This window comes from Aplysia californica, unplaced genomic scaffold (genome assembly GCF_000002075.1).
Source record: "Aplysia californica isolate F4 #8 unplaced genomic scaffold, AplCal3.0 scaffold00365, whole genome shotgun sequence".
Classification (NCBI taxonomy): domain Eukaryota; kingdom Metazoa; phylum Mollusca; class Gastropoda; order Aplysiida; family Aplysiidae; genus Aplysia; species Aplysia californica.
This window is the reverse complement of record NW_004797635.1, coordinates 93,234-116,356: the sequence shown is the minus strand read 5'-3', so window position 1 is coordinate 116,356 and position 23,123 is coordinate 93,234. Positions and strand designations below refer to the sequence as shown.

The 23,123-nt window shown below is 39.8% G+C and overlaps 2 protein-coding genes across 2 annotated transcripts in view; one reads left to right on the top strand and one right to left on the bottom strand.

The window, feature by feature from the left end:
• Positions 1-4,966, bottom strand: part of LOC101846976 (28S ribosomal protein S28, mitochondrial) — a 10,399-nt gene extending 5,433 nt beyond the window's left edge. The window contains exon 1 of the mRNA XM_005103257.3: positions 4,466-4,966. Within this exon, the coding sequence (XP_005103314.3) occupies positions 4,466-4,896 (431 nt within the window). The 5' untranslated portion in view covers positions 4,897-4,966. The remainder of the gene's footprint in view (positions 1-4,465) is intronic.
• LOC101848370 (5'-deoxynucleotidase HDDC2) lies at positions 4,945-16,935 on the top strand. Its single transcript, XM_005103263.3, has 6 exons — positions 4,945-5,132; positions 12,278-12,402; positions 13,069-13,171; positions 14,364-14,432; positions 14,973-15,111; positions 16,699-16,935. Exons 1-6 carry the CDS (start codon positions 5,076-5,078, stop codon positions 16,866-16,868), a joined length of 663 nt encoding a protein of 220 aa, XP_005103320.1. The 5' UTR covers positions 4,945-5,075; the 3' UTR covers positions 16,869-16,935.
• The last annotated feature ends 6,188 nt before the right edge of the window (positions 16,936-23,123 follow it).

Genomic DNA, 23,123 nt, shown 5'->3' with positions numbered 1-23,123 from the left:
AATAATATTAAGGAATAGTAATAATAATTCATTGCATTATCCATGCATATTCATGTTTGAAAGTAATCTACTCGTATGTAGATCTATGGTCTTTGCAAATTATTACAACATTCGTAGAAAAAATTAGAAAAATGAAAGTGCAACTATTGCCAAAACATCTAGATTTCGTGTTTTCATCCGTCTGAAAGTCATGCTAAGTGAAAAAGTTTCTGTTGAGGGTAGCCATTTAAAAAAAGAAAAAGAATGTTGTTTAAATGATAACTAACTCTAGAACTAAAACAGCGACGGCGATAGTTTGTCGTAAAAAAATAGAAAGGGGAAATTCAAACAATGAAATAAACGATAAAAAGAAAAAAATACAAAATATTATATCTCCAGGAAAAGAAGATGAGTGTTACTGCAATGACCTCATCCCCCACCCCCCTCCTCTTTCTCTGCCCCCAGACAAAACTGCATGCTTTCAACACAGGTAAGAGCGCTGGAATGTTTGTTTACACTGGTATCACCGTAAACGCACACTGGGTGAGAATAGCCAAAAGGTTTGATCGTCCTCTCATCCGGAGTGCTGCCTGAGTTGATGCACAAAGCGGTGAACGCACACCGGGTGAGAATAGCCAGAAGATTTGACCTCTCACCCCGGGTGAGAGGCCTACAACTGCGCTTTTCTCACCCCAGGTAAGAGGCCTACATATTCTCACCCCAGGCGAGAACAAAGTTAGCCATATTTTAAAACTTATAAAACCTGAAATACAGTGGAATACTGTTATAACGAGAGGGAGGGGACCGGTGCGAAATGTCCGTTATAGCAGGATTCTCGTTATTAGGGATCCAGTAATAAATTCAAGGGAAATAGTAAAGTAGGCCTAATCTATGATTTTGGTGTTCTGTTTATTCCTTTTTGTATTTCCCCAGATGATGATTTTGTTCAACATGATTTCTAGGTCTTACTTGATCAAAAATTGAATCAGGTTTCTTTCTCTAGAACTAGCAATGTTGACAAATCGGCTTTGGCGATCAGAAAGAAGGGGCTCTGGCTCTAGGCTAACTTGCCCGCTGTGTTGTTCCCCACCCCACCACACCCTGAGGTGCGTTGCGTCTGCTTGCGCACGTCACACATTTCACTCCATCTATCACAGCATTGTGACCTCTCCATCCCGCACCAGAGAAGTGAGAGGCACGGTAGGCTTAGATAATCTAGACTGGGCTGGCCTATCACGCGAAGCGTTCTGCTTGTCTGCGAATGCCACACCCTCCCCACTCATTCGCTCTGGCCTTCATTGTTGGTTCGCGTGGGCTCTCCCGTTCTTTGTTTCGCTGGATCACCAACAACTTTCTCGACTGGCGAGGTTTTATATATGTTTAATTGGTCTGTGTGCTGTGTACAGCAGCAGCATTAATCCGCTATAATAACTGACTCGCGAGACTGTCTGATTGCGCAATAGCAGTATTTTATTTACAAAGATAAAGAAGGGAAAAAAACGGGGTTTCAGAATAGTGTCTTTATAGCAGACTTCTCGTTGTTTCAGGGCTCGTTATAAGTGGAGTCCACTGTACAAATAATGAGACCTGTGTACTCAACATTTCGGTCAATAGGGCTAAACTGGCAGGCTAGCCGTACTTAATGATGACTGCTAGATTAGCATGCCAGCCATACTTAAGTCTTGTACAGCTAGCCAATTCGTTTTCTTTTTGAGAATGACTTGCTTCTCTTTCTATTAGGACCAATGCATCTTTGCAGGTGCATAAAATTGCTGTGGCCGGGAAATGTGCGATCGGCGTTGGAGGATGCTGAAAACCAATCTCCACCGCGGGGGGGGGCGGGCGGCGCAGGGCTGAGACTCCACAGGCCGATCGTGTCCATGTCCGAATAGACAAGTGGATAGCTAGAGAACGACAACTAAACGCCATTGGCGAATAGTTATAGTAACAGCCATCTTGTTTGATGTCATTTAGGGATTCCCACTTTGTCAGTCATGGTGGCAACACAACTGCACGACGGCAGCCTGACGACTCGGATTATTTTCTTTGCAACTTGCAGAACTGTTCGGTTCCTTGTCTGTGATTGTGCAGCACCCTTCTTCTGCCCAAATTGATTCTGATGCTGTACACACTATGTAAACTGAGAAGAAGACTACGAGTAGGGCTATTTCAATTTGGATTTAAAGCAAGTTCAAACAAAGTTCAACGACGCAGTGCAAATGATCGGCTGTTTTGAAAAGGATAATTTATGGCCGGCACTATTTCTCCGAACGTTCGGGAAAATAAAGCTGGGCACTATTTCTCCGAACACTCTGAAATCACACCCTTTCCCGCATATTTCAGATAATAAAAATAAAATATAGATCTATAATTATATTATAGGCCTACCAAAGATTGTTCGTATACAATATGGTTCAATCGGTCCAAAAAATGTCCGTATTTATATAAAGAAATGCTACAGTTCCAAACAGTTTTTCGCTACAGATATGACGTGTGGCCTATGAAGGGTGCTGCTCTTAAACTTAATGTGTTGCGTTCACTCGTGAGCTGTCTAGATCTAGATCTATGGAGGGTTATTGATAACGACACATAGAGCTAGCATCTGCGTTTGTCGAGGCCGCGACCAATCAATCGTGGCTCGATTTTTTGGTCCCCGAAAAAGTCAAAAAAAAAGAAAAGAAAATGAAACTCTTTTTTTTTAAAAGAAAGTTCACTTAGCTTCACTTCGTCTCTTTCTCACTTGTTGTCACCACGTTGATTTGTTGAATACGTTACAGTTACATACGATTTGTATTGCTGTTCCTCTTTTATTTTTCGTTTATTTTTCCCTCTTTGTGGTGTTATATTTTGTTGGTGTGTATTTTTTTTTCTTGTTATTGTTCTGATGTGTTGTTTTTCTATTAATTTTTTTTTTGTTGGGGAAAAGGGGGGGGGGTTGTATAGTGTAACGTCATTTAATTTGATGTTCCTACAAAAGGTATTGTGTAACGTCATTTAATTTGATGTTCCTACCTTCATTAGATTCTAAATATATATACCTGTATAGATTTAAATGTGCTATGTTAGAGCGTTCCACCAAAACCAATTACATGTACTGACACTGGCAGGCCTCCTGTGTGTGATTCCATAATTTCCATGCAATATCCTGTACTTTTTAAAACAAATTACGCACATTTAGGGTTAAAACGGTCAATCTTCTTCGGACAGGTGGACACACGCCCTTATTTGTTAATTGTTGTGGTTGTTTCTGGGCTGTTCTAGTTTTGATTTCATTCTGTTGTGAAACCTTTCTTTTTCACGTTTTTACACTCATCTAAAAATCTCTAGACTAGATCTAGCTCTTGAAAATTGAAATAGATCTAAACTCAAAAATTTGCTCCGTTTTTTTTTTTAAATGGACGATAACCGTCCACTCAATAGAAAAGAGGGTCAGATTTCTCCGTCTCTCGGGTGCCTCAGGCAGTACCCGCCTCGCTAAACCAGTGGGCACACGGCCGGAGGAGAAGCTGAGAACAGATACCACCTTTGATTTGCTCCTTCCCAGACCTCGCAGAATGACGGAATGAAAGTTGGCGCCGAACTCTCGCAAATAGGCAAACAATCATGACCAGAGCGGAAGCCGGAAACCGTTTGGAGAAATAAAGATCGGCACTATTTCTCCGAACGTTCGGAGAAATAGTCACTTCGATAATTTATTTCAAAGTTTTTTAAGCACTTGTTTGAAGAACTTTTAAAGCACTTACAAGAGATTGGACTCAATAGGATAGGACGTTGAGCAGCAAATGGAATAATTCGAGACTGCAAGGTTTGCAAATGGATAGCGTGAGGTGCAAATACAGTGTATTAGGGGGAACCACTGGGAATGCTTGGAAACTGCCAGGCCAGGGCCAGTGCAAACCGCAAGCTATGCAAAATAATCACTATCAGATGACACGGTGGGTTGTATCCCCTTTGCGAGGTTAAACAAGATAGCTGTTACTATAAATATTGGCCAGTGGCGTTTAGTTATCGACGTTCTCTAGCTATCCGCTGAATAGTCGCACCATAGTTCTAGTGAAACTTACTAGCCTTTATTTACATGCATTTGAAATAATTTCTCACATCTCAGATTCTCCAGAACAGGATCAAGCATTAAACTGATTTAGATCTAGAATCTAGATTTAGATATTCATACTGTCAACACATCCAAAAAAATGGGAGGACTTCCGTAACGAGCGACCACTATGAGACAGAGCAGAATTGAGGGCTTGGGGTAGGGGTAGGGGTAAGGGTAGGGTATGGTTAAGGGTAGGGTTAGGGTTAGGGTTAGTTAGGTCTAGGCCTCTTCTTTATTGTATTTGATGGGGTGGTCGCTCGTTACGGAAGTCCTTCCCCAAAAACACAAAAAAAACAAACAACAATTTTACAGCTAGAATCTAGACTCTACCAGCAACGTAACAACAGTAGACGTGTATAAGTATGGGCGTAACCCGCAACTGTAACTTACTCGCCATTCCATTTTGGCCTTGGGCAAACACAATGGAACTTTCCACCATAGTCAATATACAAATCATCTTCCATGACTTCAATGATTTTCCCTTCTACAAGTCTGTCCTTGTATTCTCCAAGGGAGACCAACTTAGACTTTCGAAGCATGCTTGCAAAAGACTCAGTTGGATCAGCGGCAGTGGTTGGAGACTGCGATTCAGCAGTGGAGGCGGAGGAGACATTGCCTTCATTTTGTTGAGCTTGCTTCACTTTTTCGACCACTTTCGCAAATTTATCGAGAGCTTCCTCTCCCGGAGTAGATGAACTGTGGTTGGACTTATCGGAATTATCTTCAGACGTATGAAATAATTTTCTGCTACCAAGGAATCTCTGATAAACCAACGTCGTTGGGGGTGAATACAAAACACGGCGAACCAAGGACGCAGCCATCTTGCTTGGTGAAGGCCGATAACTCTCAACTCCTTTTAAATTACAACAACACGCAAGGTGCGATTGAGAAAGCGAAAGTTGATTGTGTTGACTGATGCTGCGAGAGAAAACCATTATAAAACTGTGACGTTGATTGGTAGTGCCCTAGGAGGCTATCTGACAAGCTTGTGACATTCAGAATGGCATCAAATATCGTGAAGTTCAGAGAATATATGAAACTGATTGGTCAGCTAAAGGTAAAAGATTTAAATGCCGAAAAACTTTCTCCCACAGTCACAGAAGAAAGATGCGTCATTTCTAAGTTTAACGGCATGTGCACAACACCGTGACCGTCTCTGTCTCTGGCCTTGCTTGAAGTGAATCTTAATCTTGACTGGAATGGTTAAACTTAAAATAAAACGAAACAGTACCAGCAGCTATCTCAAAGATTCTCTACTTAACTTCTAGATCTAGATCTAGATATAGATCTAGATCTAGTTTAGTAGTAACAATCTTTGGTAACTGACTTAACTTTAACTTGCCCACTGCAGCCCGTCTAATTAATGAAATGAATGAATTATTACGCAGTGGCTACGTTCTCGGCACCGTGAATGCAGTTTGCATTCAGGCGCTGTTGAGGCTACATTCACGGCTCTCAAGCTTCGTTTAGACGGAGCGTCCACAGCTGGTTTTAGTCAGTGACGTATTATCGTGTACATAATTCATAGGCCTATATAATAATATATATTTTGGGGAAGTGGCTATTCTCATCCGGGGTGAGAATAGAAAAACGATCTACCTCTCACCCCGGGTGAGACTTGCCAGCGTAGGCTATTCTCACCCGGTGCGAAACAAGACCTGCTTTTCCTCATTTTGGAATACTCTCTATCTGTTATCACCGTGTAGAATTCTGTGGTTTAGGGTGAAAGCAAAATTTGTTGGCCTAGATCTAGGCTATAACGGTAAACGCGCACCGCGTGAGAATAGCCAAAAGACTCGCCTGCACTATTCTCATCCCTGCTTCAAGCGTTTCGTCCCATGAGATGAAGGAAAACAATGCAGTGATCCTTGACCTTGACCGATCGACCATTCGTCGTTTTCCCTTACACTGAGTTCTGGCTCAGAGCTCACCAGTGTAAGGGAAAACGACGAATTCTCAATTACGCAACAACGCATTAAATTAGGATATAATGACAAAAATGTAAACTTTCCGAAATCACAAAAAAGTTCCCCTACCGGGTCTGCATACTTCGTGACTTTGTTCCCGGTTACCGGGTCTGTATACACTTTGTATAAATTACCCTATCTCACGTCCGGGTGAGACTTGGGCACGACATTGTGTTAGAGCATGACGGCCCGTGATATATATATATACGAGTATAAACTAACGTTCATGCACTCTCAAAGTTGATAGCGTGCAATTTTGTCTGCGGGCAGTGTGTGTGTGTCTGTGAGAGAGAGAGATAGAGGGGGGGGGGGGGGGAAGAAAGGAAGGGAGAGACTGACAGACAGAGACAGAAAAATAGAGAGAGAAGGGGGGGGGGAGAGAGAGAGAGATTTTAAAAGACGGACAGAAATAGAGAGAGAGGGTGTTTGTTATTTTATAATAATAAGAATAAATAATTGATTCCCGTCATTTTCTCTCTGCGTCGGTTCCCAGCCTGACCCGGTGCAATACAGTCATGATTATTTTGTACACAGTTTATGACCAGTCCTATCCAGTGGCGGCTCGTGGTTTATAATAGAACTGACCTGCCGACATTCACGTCGACTATTTCTCCCTCCCCCACCCCTTTCCTTCACAACACACACACACACACACACACACACACACACACACACACACACACACACACACACACACACACACACACACACACACACACACACACACACACACACGCGCGCACACACACACACACACACACACACACACACACACACACACACACACACACATTCTCTCTCTCTCTCTCTCTCTCTCTCTCTCTCTCTCTCTTTCTCTCCTTACTTTATACCCCTACTTTCGCCATCCCCACCCCCTCCCCCACTCACATGCACACACCACTGTAAACATTGTAATATAATGTGAAGGAGCTAAAATATGCGGTAGTGTCAAGGAACAATATTATGAATAACGTATGATGGAAGTTACTGAGATTAATGGAAACTGACTTGATCGGCACAGAAAAAGAAACACTAGTAGGCCAGAAAACAAACTGAAAATGAGAGGCAATAAACTGCTGGTCCTGGCCTTCAGTATTTAGTACTTTACTCGTACTTTCTACACCCAAACACAAAATATCGACGTGCACTGGACCCGTTAATTATATGTAATAAGAACTGTCCTGTATGATGACAAAAAGTCAATTGATACTGTACCAGTGACGCTGTCCCAAGCAGATCAAGTCTACAATCATATAGTATACAAAGCTGGACAAAGTTAGCACACAACAGTTTCCGATCATTATATCATCAAATGTACTTCATCGCACTTCTCACTTCTCAGAACAGAACACTGTGTTGTAACAAAGTGGGGAAGTGTGTCAAATGCTAATTATAGAACTTGGTGTCTAGCTGGGGTGACGATGGAAAAGGGAAGGGAAGGGAGGGGGTAGGCCTGGCCAAGACTCTGACAGCCGAGTGCCTATCGCTCCTTGTTAAAATTCTCCTTATATATATATCTTCACTAGACAATTCCTCCTTCCGCCGGCCAGACTCCTATGGGCCAGGTAAGTTATTAGCAGTGGCGGTGGGTAGTGAAGGGCTTACGGGCTTGAGCCCCTCACCCCCACCCTGTCCCCACCCCAACTCTATCCCTTAGTTAATGAAAGTTTCTAAGATAACGAAATAAGCAGTTGAAACCGTTATGATCGCGCGCAATGAACACACAGTTATCAGCTTGGCAGCTTTCCCGTTTGTCCAATCATTGTTGTCACCGCTTACAACTATAGTAACCTAACAGCCAATCAAATGTCGTTAGGGCTCAGAAAGAATAAGCCGGTTCCCACGCCCGTCTTTAATGAAACTCTTCTTGTAAAAAGGTAGAAGACGTTAAAAAAATAACACTGCACAGAGGGCTCACGCTCTCCCAGCCCTGACAATGGGGTGAAAGTTTACGACACACTTTCCCCCAGTGACACAGATACCTATGCGCCCATTGGGCCTTTGTTAATGTTAGGCGCGTTCTATTTTCCGCAACAACACGACCCAATCCACCTCATAGACGGTATGTGTTTGGAGTGCTGTGTGTTTGTGCCACTGAGATTTAACAAATTTCATCAAACCACTTTTGAGGCAACTTTTTCTTCAGATAAAAACTAGTTAGAGAAATTTGAAGGTGAAACGGCTTCGTCCCAACCATCCAGAAGAGCTTAAATTTAAGTAAGAACAAAGAGATGGAAGACAAAGGTGACTCTTCTCATTTGAATGGTTCTCAAAATGCCGTGGCTCGCCGTGAGTATAGAAAAATCATCACATTTTGTTCTTATTGCTTGCTTTTTGGTGGTAAAGAAGTGGAAGAAACCTGCTAAGCCCCACCCAAATCTTAGTCCACCCACCGCCACTGGTTATTAGTGGGGACAAAACGATGTGTAAATGTCAAACAGGAAAGTTATAGGTGGTTAAAAAGTCAATAAACAAAAGAGATTAGTGCCATGCTAACAATAAATGTTCTGATAGTAGTTATAGAACGGCTGAATGATAAATACATGTTTTGCTGATAAAATAATACATGTGTCTGTGCTGCTCAAGACAGTCTGAATCTTAATTTTGTAAGCTACAAAGAGGCCAATTTGGCAATTAAGGGATGCCCTTCTATTCTTTCTGAGGGCTGTCGATGGATTTGTCCATGGGACTGACGTCATCGCTAGGCTTAAGCCCGCTGCGTGTTTGGCCTCGTACGTAGTAGCCTATGAAGTTCCGCGACGTGACGGCTTGATGGGAGGGGAGATGATTTAAAGTTATGAGCCGGCGCGATAACAAACGTGAAGGAATGAGGCTCTGTCGCGACTAATAAACAGCAGTGAATCCCATTTGTCTATTTGAGCGCCTTCAAATCGGCTAAGTTCTTTTGAATGTTGATACATGTTTATTTAGATTTACTGAATGAAAATCATAATCAGCAATAAATCTCCTGTCAACAGTCCAGCTGAAAAAAATTTGACCGGTGGCCGGTCTTGCCCAGTTAACAAACCGCCCCTGGTCCTATCCAAATCCCACCTTCTGTTTCCCATCTCTCACCTCTTGTTTCCCATGTACCAAATATCCAATTTTCCATGTCCCATATCCCGACTTTATTTCTGTAAGGGGGCTTCGTTTTCCTTCTTCTCATGGGATGGAGCGCTTGAAGCAGGCCAAAATATAAATTATACGTCACTGTCGTCACTGACTAGACTAAAACCGGCTTACTTAAATCGGCAACGTGGACGCTATGTCTAAATGAAGCTTGAGTGCCGTGAACATAGCCTCAACAGCGCTTGCAAACTGCATTCGCGGCGCCGTGGACGTAGCCACTGTGAATTAATTAATTCATTGATAAATTCAACTCCCAGTGGGCAGTGCTCCTGAAAGTGTCTTTAGAGCCATTCCCAAAGGGGGTACTTTAAAAAATGATTAACTTGTTCTTATGCACAGTAGAATTGTACTTGTATCGGCTGATTCATCAATGTCATTCTCATAACTGTCCCTGAACTGCAACAGGGAACTGCTTCTTTTTCTTTCCTAATCCTTACTTATTCATCATTTTTTCCTCTACTTTTTTGTATTGTCACTCTCTTGTGACCCGCTATTTCGGGGGTGCCTTGATAGTCGAAACAGATTTTCTGCTGTTGAAGTTAGAGAGGTGGGCAGAGTAAGCCCGATTCCCTGTCTCTGTTGACATCCATCCTTTGGTGCTCATATGACCTCTATAATGCAGGTTGCGAGTGCTGTACAACCTTTATTTGTTCGTAGCAGCGCATGCAATGAAATCGACAATATCAGAATAAACATCAATGGCCACGAAATATCAGCCCAAACTAAAATAAGAAATTTAGATGTGGTGCTAGATCAAGATATGTCAATGAAATGCCACGTGTCCAATCTTTGTAAAAATCTATATCTCCAGCTGAAGAAAATAGGGAGCATTAGAAAATATCTATCTGTTGGTGTCACCAAAACTTTAATAACATCACTTATATTGTCAAGGATTGATTATTGCAATTCCTTACTGGCTGGTGTACCTGATGAACAGTTACAACAACTACAAAGAGTACAAAATATTGCTGCCAAAATAATTACTAAAAAACTAAAGCATGATCATGTGACTCCTATTTTAAAAGCATTACACTGGCTCCCAGTGAAAGAGTGTATCATATATAAAATCTGTTTAACTTGCTACAAGTGCTTAAATGATTTATCACCGGACTATCTAAAACAGCTTTTAACACCCTATGTGCCTCCTAGAACGCTCAGATCATCTAGTGACAAAACAACCCTTGTTAAGCCTAAAATAAATTTCAAATCATATGGCCAACGCTCTTTTTCATATTTTGCCCCACTTGTTTGGAATAGGCTTCCAAAAACTATCAGAGAACCAGAAAATCTAGAAATTTTTAAGAAGAAACTAAAGTCATTTCTATTTTCATCATATTTCGATTAGACAGAATGCATCCAAGCTGTAGATCGTTGTGAGTTTGTATGTGCGTATGTGCATATGTATGTATGTGTGTATGTGAGTATGTATATGTGTGTGGTGCGTGCGTGAGTGAATATGTGTTTGCATGAGTATGTAACACTATGTACCTTTAAAATTGATTTGTAAATCCATTATATTTATGTATCATGTTAAGCGCATAGAGCATTGCATAAGTGGATATGCGCTATATAAATGCAATCCATTATTTATTATTTTACTAAAACTTCAAACTAAAACATGATTAATAAATTCATATTATATAGAGTTATATATCTTGGTTCTCTAGATTTAGAGATAACCAGGTCTGGAAAGTTTGCTAAGAGATGGAGAGGATTCAGTGGTAATTTTTTGAGTGGTAGGGGCCCACTAAGACATATATATATGACTGCCGTTGGACAAACTTGTTTTTACCTTATACAGGTGGGGCAGAAGTTATTTTTCCTGATCATGTACACGACGCCGTCATTTGTTATTATAATATTATAATAATGTGAATGTGACTCACGACACAGTGGAATTAGGCACTTGTTAATTTTTGGGCACAGTAAATCAGTAATTGGTTCAAACTTTTAAAAGCTTGTTTATTGGCTTGCTTTTGGTTAAAAAATACTCTGTTATCTTGAATAGAAGTTGACATATATATATATATATATATATATATGCAATTGAAGGAGGTGGGGTAGCTAAGTATTAAAGGTAAAATTAGCAAGAAATTGGCCACCGTCCAAAGCTTTGTGACTTCCAAAACTTGAGTGAGTGTCCTTGGAAACCAGTCATACTAAAGTGCGAAAAGACATGAAAAGACATGACGAAAAGATGCGGATGTCCTGCGTGCTCATATGACTTTATGATGCAGTTGTAAGCACTGTAAGACAGTAAAACACTTGTCAAAAAAAAAAAGAATTAATGTAGAGAGAGTTGCATGGCAAAAGTCCACAAAATGCGTTTAACAACATAATTTTCCACTTGTCACAGTGGTACCTAGAGCTATAAAGTAAGGAAAGTCCTATCACCATAATTACATAATTAATATAGTTTTATTAATAATTATTGTAAGGCGACAAAAAAGAAAATTATGAAACATGGAAAAGAGGTCCTGCACCAATCTGACATTTATCTGGAAGACTCGGATGTTCGTCATAACGGAATATAAACAAACTTGTAGGGACTGTAGATGGTAAGGGTTACCCCAATTTTGATCAAAAAGTAACCCTGAAAATGAGTCTGAATTCTGAAGGGACACAAATCAAATGTCTTTTCGCATCTTTTCATATCTTTTCGTGTCTTTAGTATGACCCCTTGGAAACTGCAAATCTTAATTGAATTTACTATATTTGTGCCTTTTTCCAACGTTTTTCAGTATAATCCATACATTTAATGTATTTTCAAGTGGACATAAATTAAAGGTGTTGAAAGCCCAGAAAGCTAAAAAAAATGTTGGTTTCTTTGAATTTATTATTATGACAAGCGTCTGGATTCACCATAATGCAACACACATACATATGAAGTATGAAGTCTTCATTTCAGCCTAACCTAATGTGTTTTTGTACTAGTTGGTACGTACAAGAAGGGATTATTGGCTGCCACATCCTGTCTTAGAATTGTTGCGTCAGGAAAAAAATAATATGCTTTCTCTTGACAATATATTATTCCCTACTCTTTGATCTTTAATTCTAGTTGTAGATTGTTTTCTATCACTGAAGTTCATTTTGTCCCCTTTTTCAGCAAGTTGAGCGGACTGGCTGGGTGCGGAATGGTGTGAAAGACCCAGAGAGCGTTGCGGAGCACATGTATCGAATGGCAATGATGTCTTTTGCTCTGCCTTCAGACTCAGGCCTTGATAAGGACAAGTAAGTTACATAGATCACAATTTGTCAACGATATGAGCTGATTAGTTTTAACTTTCTTACAAATGCATGCAGGTAAATCTTGTTCTGCCTGTCTCCTCCAAGACAAAATAAATGATAAGTCTCATGATTTGGGGTTGTTGTTTTTTTGTTTTGTAGGTTATTAAAAACAATTTCAATAAAGAACTGCTTACGTTTTGTAGTATAAGCAGGGTTTTCACATGGGTGTATGTGGATGGTTCCATTAGAATGTTCGAAGAAATTGTGATGTGGACGTTTTCATGGGAATCATGTTGTGGCAGAAAACTGTTTTACACACTAACAATTTAATTTTTTTACTCTTTTGATTCATATAAGGTATGAAATAATGTTGATAGAAAAGCCTATGTTTTGTTGAAGTCAAGATCAATAAATCTTCAATCAAACAATTACATCAATATTGACCGGTGACTGATTGTAGGTAAACATATAACTGTGTGTGTTTTTTTTTTTTTTTAAGTGTATCATTCTATAGGTTTAAAATATTTCAGGATTGTCAAAAGGTTTCATTAACATTTTATACCTTTTGCCTATGAAAATTATTGCTTCTGGACTCATAATTTGTTGGATTTGACACCCTTTTCTTTCTGCTAACATTTTGTCTTTTGTTTTCTTTTTCCGTTTGTCCAGATGTATAAAAATAGCGCTGGTTCACGACATGGCTGAGAGTGTTGTTGGGGACCTAACTCCCTGGTGTGGTGTCAGTAAAGAGGAAAAGAGCCGAAGGGAAGAGGTCAGTTCTCGTCTAACCCCCACCCCAACCAGATTACTTGTCTTGTAGTTCTTTACTTCTTTTGTTGCTTAAAAAAAATAAAAGTTTGAGATTATACAAAACATAAAGATTGGGTTTACAGAATTATGACGTACTTTGCGGTAACTTTTTTTGGATATCATATGATGCATGTGCTGAAAATGCTGAATGAAATATGGTCACATTGAATATATAAATAATAATAATAATAATAATAATGATGATGATGTTGATAACTATGAGGTAAGAGAAGGGAGGAGCTAAGTAAATAGACTCATGAGTAGGTCAATACTTCAAGTGGCAGGAAGGTAGGGTCCTACGAAGATGAGCTGTAGATAGAAAATTTACACACAGGTTAAAGTTTAAAAAATGCAGTATTCATTTTCAATACCTTGACCTTTTGGCACGATTATTCCCTTTGATCGTACTAGACAGGAAGTTGTGGAGATTCTGACATGGGATCCTTAACCCTTTGAGTTCATAGCACCGGTACCGCTTCAGCAACTATAATCCATTTCACTGGTACATGGGTGTGAAGAGAGAGTGCTGAATTGTCGGGCAGTTAAAGGCAACTATTTCCAATCTAGAATGCTAGTTTCTGTCAACATACTATTATGGGATGCCAACATGTCCGTTGCCTTTCACACATGTTTTGATCCTTTCTGTGTTGATTTACTGAGTATTTTTCATAATGAAGTGCTCTCTCTCTGAACCCAGAAACTCAGGAGGCCAGGATTTGAGTAAAATTAGGATCAGGAGCCCAGGGATCAAGGGGTAAAACTCTAACTAACAAGTGTATCAGAGACAGCGAAAGATCTTGTCAGTATTTTAATGTTTTAGTTCGTGTAAAATGCCAGCTTGCACTGTATGCTTCCCTGGAAGTAATTGGGATTGTTTCAGAAATCTATCAGGTATGCTGGGATAATAATATAGATTGTAAAGCGCATAGAGAGCTCACTGTTGAGTGGGAATTTGCGTTATACAAATGCTATTTATTATTATTATTTTTAAAAAAATCAATTAAAAATTCAACAAATTATTTTTCATATTTTTATCTAAAAAAAACCCACCTTATCTTTTCGTATAAATTGTGGTGGTGTTGAAAATCTTCCCAAATGTCTTGGTCTGTCAAAGTGGCCCTTTTATTACAATTTGCTTTTTTTTTTATTCCTAGGAAGCTACTTCTAGAATCACTAGCTTAATCCCTGGTGAAGGAGGAAAGGAGATGTACAATTTGTGGTTGGTATGTAGTTGGTTTTTTTTGGTCTTAACTAACCTGTCATTTTTCCTTTAATTTTGTAAGAATTCAACGGCGCTCGCAACTGAATATATTGGAGATTTTCAGAAATGTGGAAAGTGTTTTCATTATCATACTCATCATCATTATGATTAACAGGGTTTTGCAACAAGCAGTGGCTTACTACAGCTATTACTGTGTTATATTTTGTTGATTGTTATGTATGTTGTTATAAAAACAGATCTCCCTACAAAGTGTGGATGGTTCATGGGTGCTCTGATATGGTTTGCTCCTTCTTTCCCATCAAACATCCATTGTCCATAGATCTCCTCCTTTTTCTCTTCATTTGTTTAAAAAAAAAAAGAAACTGCTTTAATATTTGGCACTTATGACGTCTACCTGTATTTGTATTGCGAGAGCCGTACAATTTTTACTATAGCTTGAAAAAAATAATTTAAAAAACCCAACCACTCTGCAGGGGTAAAATAATTTGTCTTTTCTATTAAAATCTGCTTGTTATTTGGTTTTTTGGGTTTTTTTTTACAGGAGTATGAACATCAGAAAAGCCCAGAGGCCAAATTTGTGAAGGATATGGACAAACTGGAGATGTTGTTCCAAGCCTACGAGTATGAAGAGATGCACAAAAAGCCGGGACACCTCCAGGAGTTCTTCGATCACACGCGGGGTGAGTAGTGGGAAGTGACAACAGGACGGTGCATTCTCTATTGGCGTCTGTGGCCTAGTGGTAAGGCTCTTGGACCTGCAGCCGTAAAGATATCGCGATTTCAGTGCTTTCTTGTCATATCTCCATTTTTTTAAACAGTAAAAATGTGACATCATCTTAGGCTCTCTCTTTGTTATGAACTGTTTTCACTGTTGTTAAAAATGGAAATTTGACAAGAAAACACTGGGGTCACGTACTATGAGTTCAAATCCCGTCTGGGGCCTGACATTGCGTCATTGGGAAAGTAAGGCACTTTACAGGTCTTGGACAGTGTCATTATCATATTACAGTGGAACTCGGATTCAACGAGGTCGCCGGGCCTGACCTAAAATCTCGTTGAATCCGAGTGTTCGTTATAGCAAACACGAGGTTTTGTGTAGATAATTACAGGCACTGAGCAAGTAATGTATAAAGAGAAGTCACAAGTAGTGCTTGAAATGCCTGCATATTATGAGCTGTGTAAAAAAAAAGACAGATTCATTCAAATGCACACGCCTGTGTCATCTCTATTGTTTACCAAAAAGTTGTGTTGCTGTGTAGAGCCTAGCGCCTCAGAACCCCAATGAAATATTATAGAGGGCGTGTACTGATTGCTTTTCACCATTTGTCTGTCGATTTTTTCGTATTATGTATTCGACCAGCACGTCCCTCTCCTTATCCTCTTTTCCTCCTCCTCTTTCTCCTTCTCTGCCCCCTCCTCTTCCTCCTAGTAGCATATGGCAACTTTTGATTCCACAGACCAGCGCACAATTCATTACGTAGATCAACGTCAAGAAATAATGATCAGTTGCCGAGGGAAAAAAAAAGACTGTGACGCGTTTGTATCTTCGACGTTCAACGCCCGGACCACTAGTGCCCCTCCCCAACACGCACACACAGCTGCACGTGTGCAAGTCGCCCGTCCGTCCGTCCGTCCTTGACACACACCAGAGTATACACGTGCGCATGCCAACAGCGCATGTGTTGGTATGGGAAAAGGCCGCTGATTGGTCGCATGCCATCGGCTAAGTGAATAATGGCAATTGTTCACAATGCAGGTGCAATGGATGGTTTTCGGGAATAGATAAAATTCGTTCTAGGAGAAAAATGAGTGAAGCCACGACTGCGGGGGTTGTTCACCCTGGAAGCGACCTCGTTGAATCCGAGCTGGCTGATTTAAGTGCTTGTTGAATCCGGGTTATTTTTATTGATTTTAAAAAGAAAAAGAACGGGGAATCTATCTCATTTTGTTGAATCCGAGCTAGTTAAATCCGAGTTCCACTGTATACTCGTATAAGAAACGCGAGGGAGGAAGTGGGAAGTGGTCATTTGTACAGGTGACTGTCTTGGACAGTTTGCCATAAGGGGAGGTTGGACTATTATATTATTGCCATCTCATCTTCATACCTTTCTTCTTTCCTGTGTTTTACAATGACCAACGGGCGGCTATTGGAGCATGCAAAGTGGATGTGTTCATGTACAGAGAGGATACATCCTAGAGAGGTGTTAAGGGTGGGGGGCTGCAAGTTCAGTAAAACTCGTACTGAAATAAAAAATTTCTCTCGCCAGAGACTTTCAAATTTACCACGGAGTTTGCGGAAAACTGGTGTAAGGAGCTGGTGTCTCAGAGAAGTCAAAGTCTTGAAGACTCCAAAGACAAGTCAACAACCGAGTCTGACTCGGTCGTGCCGGAGGCGAAGAAGAGGAAGAAAGAGGAGTTGGAAGCAGAGAATGTTTGATGATCGTTAGAATTTGATGTTTCTGTTTCTGTTAATAATAAAATAATAAAAATGGATTGCATTTATATAGCGCATGTCCACTTATGCAGTGCTCTATGCGCTTAACGTGATACATATTATGGATTTACAAATCAATTTTAAAGGCACATAGTGTTACATACGCGTGTCCACACATACTCATGCACGCACACACACATACACACATACATACACACATGCACATATACGTACATACGCACATATGCAAATACAAACTCACAACGATCTACAGCTTGGATGGATTCTGTCTAATCGAAATATGATGGAAAAAAAAATGCTTTTAGTTTCTTCTTAAAAATTTTAAGATTTTCTGCTTCTCTGATAGTTTTTGGAAGGCTATTCCAAACCTGTTATTGTAAGTAGCCTATATTGCAACAGGTCAAAGGGCTGGATTGGTAAAGTAAGTATATTGCAGTGGAGTATGCTTAAATCGAAATCTGTGTGACCGCTGAATTTTCATGTGGTTTAGATGGGTTTTTGCTTTAGGGTGGTTGCTCAAATAGAAGAAAAAAAAATCGTTTTTTTTTTTTCGGTTTATCGCTGTTTTTGGGTTAACCATGTTGGGTGTATGTATGCAGACTCCACTGTATATTAGGGTGCTTGTTCTGTTTCCATCCTGTCTGGGTATTAATGTTTATCTAGGTAGGCAGAGGCAGCAAGAAGATCAAGATGTTCCTTTCCTGACATTGACACTTGCTAAACAAACCATAAGTGCTTTGCTTGTGGAGAATTTTTTCTCAAAAAGAATAGCGCCTGAAGGTCATAAGCGAAGCCTCAAGAGGGTTTAACCAATAAACTGTATGTTTTTTTAATATCAAGGCCCCCTGATCTGGAATGCTTTGCCAAGTATTTTACGTGAGATCAAATCCTTTGATTCATTCAGATATCAGCAGAAGTCATTTCTGTTTTTAAATTAATGAGATGAATATTTAGAGAGATTTTCTTTTCGTCAGAACACAATATTTATGTTACTGTTGTATTGTCTCCCCCTGGGGCAGTGCCACTGACTGTAGTGTCTTTAGGCCTTTCCCAAAAGGAGGACATTTCTCGTTTAAGCACAGTAGAATTGTAAATGGGCTAATTCATGTCACGCTCATAACTGTGTCTGATCTACAACAGGGAACTGCTGCTTTTTCTTTCCTAATCCTTACTATTGTCATTTCCTCTACTTCTTTTGTATGTTTGTCACTCTCTTGTGACCTGCTATTTCCGGGGTGCCTTGATAGTCGAAGCAGACCTTGTGCTGTTGAAGCTAGAGAGGTGAGCAGAGTAAGTCTGATTCCCTGTAAAGACTTCTCTGTTGACACCCACCCCTTGGCGCTCATATGACCTTATCGTCTCTGTAAGTTTCTAAACGTGTAAGTCCGTTGAGGCAAATTTTACAGGAGAGACAAAAAAACGTAATAAATAGTAAAAACAGAATGCAAATGTACTGCTCTTTCTACATCTTGTAAAGAATACTTCTATGTATACAACTGTCAATATGAAAATTCTTTTGTTTTTGAAAATTAATCATAAAACAGACTTACGTGTTTAGAGACTCTAAATTTGAAATCTTTAAACGCGTAAATCGAACCCGCTGACTTGCGTAATGAATTGGGGCAGAAAGTTTGCAAGCTCTACTCGCGTAAGTCTGCTGTAGGTTGCCGTGGTTAGCCATACGCGTTTAGAGCTTTCATTATTTTAACATGTGGCTTGGGAATTATTGACTTGTTTACAACACGAATCGTTCAGTTTATTTATTAGAAAAAGTATGCAAAGGACTTTGAAGAAATAAGGCAGATTGGTTTTATAGATTCAAGGTGCATTTAACTTTGCAAGTAATATTGATTTGATCGAATTAATTGATTTATTAACTATACATCTGGTTGATATTATTCTTATTTCCCAGCCCTTTCACACTTACAACACAAATCGACTGTATGCCTATTACAAGTAAGAGGACTATGACGAAAAACAACAGAAGAAAACCCTTAGAATGACAAAGTGTAGCTTGTGTGAGAATAAGCAAAGCATACGGGAGCAGCCTTCCAATCACACAACAAATTACGAAAAGGAGCCAGTTCATTCTTTCAAGCAAATTTTCAACTGTATTAAAGTAATGCTGTAACTGTAACGGTACTGATATAATATAACAGAACATTTTACATAATCAAAAAACACATCAATTCAATATCACCGAGTAGAAATTGAAAATGATTCCATCTTATATCATTCAACCTCCCCCGCGCCATCGCCCCCCCCCCCTCAAAAAAAAATTCCCTAAGAAGACTTATTCAAGTAAATGATCCAGAACTATATCAAATAAAGAACTGCCTAAAAAAACAATTATCGAACTCGAACCAGTATCCGTTGCGGTGGGTGAGAAGGAAAAGGTGGAGCTGAATCGGACATGTCATTAGAATGGACCAGAGGAACAAAAAAAGAGGGCCGCCCGCCAGAGACACGGCGAAGGAGCATAGAACAGGAGATGAAGTCCAAGGGATGGTCATGGGGACAGATCAAGAGATTGGCCTTAGACGGGGAGATATAGCGTTCCACCGTATCAGCCTTATGGGCTGCGCAAGCACCGTGAAGATAACAAGAAGAAAATGTGTATAATAATTGTTTAAAAAATTGATTGCTTTGATAAAGTGTATTGCTGAGGACATTCCCGATTCAGTCTTGTTTCAACTTGTCATAAAATGCCCAACATTCCGATGATATTACTGATTTTAGTGCTTGCAAATGTTTGAATTTGACATTTGAGATGCTCCTGCTGGCATAAAACAGCTTCTTGGGAGTGGCAATCTGTGCTGTAGACTGATTTCCTTTCTCTGGAAACTCTGACCATTCGTCCCCGAATCCAAGTTTATAGAGTATTTTTCCTTTAGGCAGGTATTTCAGAGCCCTGATGTCAGTAACTGTGCAACCCCAGCTTTCTTTCCTGGACGGATGCAACTAAGGGTGTTCACACTTTCAAAATTTGAGAAATACTCCAAAGAGTGTGGAAATGGCTTTCTTCGGGCTTCTTCAATTAATCGAACATAGTCGATTGGAAGGGAAATCTTCTTATTCTCTCTTCGTCTTTCGATAATGTGGTGGACGTTATCCACCTCCATCATCGTGTGGCCCCTCTAAAGTATTTTCTGCTCTACTTCCTTGTCATGCATGACGGAGAACATGGAAAGAGCTGTGGCTAATGTTTCGTTTCTATTCTGAAAAGTATATCAATCGGAATAGATGATGTACCTATCAAAAGACAGATCCCTTTCCAGGTAATCCACAATGCATGAAGCAAATTCGTGAGCAGACAAGCCCCCTTCCGCCTCATGCCAGACATAGCATTGGACACCATGTGACTTTAAATCAAATATTGTGAATTTATGGACACAGAGTCTGGTCCTATAGTATAATGCCGATGCTTTCAGCATTGGGCAAAGCAAAACTGACTGTATATTCACAGTAATGACCTTTGTCGTGTCGTTATTTTGGACCATTTCCTCATCTGCTGCCATCTTTTGCTGTGCCCTTTCTTTCTTCTGCCCATGAGCCAGATATGCCTTCATCGACATTGCCTTCATCAGAGATCATACTGATCTTTGCGCGGTTTGAAAAGAGAAAGATTCATTTTCTGTGATTCATCGTCAAGAATTGGATGAGAAAGAGCCTCCATCTTCTTTTCTTTACATTTTGTTTCATAGAGACGAAATAGATCGGTCCTGCAATGGAAAACTGCCTCTAAATATAGCTTGGAGCTTTTCTTTCGGCAATAGTGAGACTCCGTTTTAGGCAGACTTTTAAGGAAGGCTCGCAGATGTAATAGCGCCTCAGAGTCAGATGCTAGTTTCCGAGAAGACTCATTCCCTGTTGATAGGCCATCACCTGGTCCTCCACGATGGTGTCTCTCATACCGTACCATTCATTGAGTCCTATTGTGGACAAAAACGTCTGACAGCAGACCCTGAATCTGCCTCTACTGGTTTTCAGAAAATACTGCAGAGACGTAGTCCTACAGGATGCTGCAGACGCTGCTTTTTTCTGTTTGGCTGGCACCTTGCATACATGTCCTTGCAAAAAATACACAATTCTCTGGCCAGGGCAGTGACAATAAGAAATAAAATATGTCTTACCTCTCTTCTTCTGTTACATTCGAACACTGATTACACTTGACCTTACAAGAGCATCGTTCCCCCAAAGTTCTTCCATCCTTTTCAACGTTCTCAAACCCTGTATCGCCTTCCTTCATAAGATTGCCCCGCTTCACGTTTCTTGGGTTCACAAATCTCTCCCAATTTTCCCTTTCAAGCTTTCTCTTCTTTCCATTGATTATTCTCACATTATGGCTGTCGTTTCCATCCCCACATGATCGATCAACAAGAGCCTCACCTCTATCAACACGTTATATTGGAATCAACATGTTTGCCTCTCTGGTCAGTGACATTCAAATCCAAATCTTCATCATACATGTTGGAATCAACAATTTCACCTATAGGATCAGTGACATTTAACAACTCAAAAGCTTCAATTCTACCATCATACATATTGGAATAAAAAACTTCATCTCCACCGTCATATGCATTCGCATTATAAGAACATTTTCTCTGCTGCAATCAGCATTCACAAAAAGAGACCCATATCTACCATCACGAACATTCACATCATGAGCCTTATCTCTAGCATCACATATTCTCACATCAAGAACCTTTTCTCCACCATCATTTACATTCACATCTGTTTCTCCATCATCGTGTATAGACATACCCAAATCAAGAACATTCTGAAAATGACTAGATCTATTGTCTCGCTGGTCAGTAGCAGTTTCAGTGACTACTTTCTTCCCCATAGCCCCATTGTGATCAAAATACACTAAATCACTGCTATTCATTGACATGTCTACAAATGAGTCAATGATATATCCCAAAAATTGTCTAGTGGTTCATACAGAGAAGACTCGTGGGCATGTCCCTCTGAGGAGTGAGGACGGGCATTTCCCTTAGAGAGGTGCTGGGTATGTCCCCTGGACTGTGGTCATGGAGGCTTCACTGGAGGGTTTGCTGCTACCTGTTTAGACAGCTGTAACAGTTTGTGAAAAGTGGTTCTTGACTGAAATATAAATAATAATATAAGTTATTAAATATATAATAAAGTATGCTTCTTCTAAAGTAAAAGTAAATTTTAATGTTTCCAAAAATAATCCTCACTTTCAATGGCGTTTGACTTTGGGAAACACTTATCTTATAGCACGTTAAAATATAATAACGATCAATCCACATTGCTGAGATACATCTGTGACTAATTAAAACCCAACAATTAATCAACATTGATGAGATCTAAACCGGTGACTAACAATACATAATAATTATTCTTTATTATTGAGATCTAAACGGTGTCAATGGGCTTAATCTTTCACATGAAAAACTAAACACGTAAGTCTTGACAATCCCCTTGCAAGTCACCATGAAGCTTACAGAATTATGGTCGACTTTGTAAGCTCTAAACGCTGATGTCACAATGTATCACACAAAACAAAGATTTATTTAAATAAACACATAATAATTTCGAAAAGTATCTTACATACACATCTTAATATGAGGGAAGTAATGGTATAACTCACCTCTAGGCTGTTACTTGAACCAAAAATGAAACAAAATTATTGTTTTAAACGAAGGTGCTGGCCTGGGACTTCTGCGTTTAGAGTTTCTAATCAAGGTGAAATCCTGTTACACACGTTTAGAATCCGTGACAAAAAGTACAATTAAAAATTTTTCAATGACTTTAATATTTATAGAGGAGGTGGGGATAACCCATTGGAGTGAAATAAAACCAAAATATTATTTTCCGAAATTCCGGACTTACGCGTTTAGAGACTTACAGGGACGTTATGCAGTTGCGAGCACCGTAAAACCCTCTACTATAAAAAAAAAATGTTGTATTGTATTGTAAAGCGCTCAGAGCCTCTGTACTTTAATCGGGGTTGAGCGCTATATAAATGTGATTTATTATTATCATTATTATTATTATCCACTTTAGGAAAGTGAAAGATCATCAGAAAGTCTTTGAGTTTGTGATCTTTGCAAGCTACTTGTTGTTATTTCCTTTAAATTTCTTTGCCATGCTTTTACGCAATTCTCATGGAAGTTTCTCGTTATTGTAAAGATTTGTATGCTTCATGTGGTATAGGCCAATGGCCATAGATACTGAATAAACTACCTACCTTTACCATCCTGGTTTCCT

Bases quoted from the DNA above. Each gene is read 5' to 3' on its own strand.
- LOC101848370 (XM_005103263.3), top strand. From the start codon at position 5,076: ATGGCATCAAATATCGTGAAGTTCAGAGAATATATGAAACTGATTGGT. The intron at 14,433-14,972 runs GTATGTAGTTGG...TTTTTTTTACAG, and splicing joins AGATGTACAATTTGTGGTTG to GAGTATGAACATCAGAAAAG. The intron at 15,112-16,698 runs GTGAGTAGTGGG...TTCTCTCGCCAG, and splicing joins GTTCTTCGATCACACGCGGG to AGACTTTCAAATTTACCACG.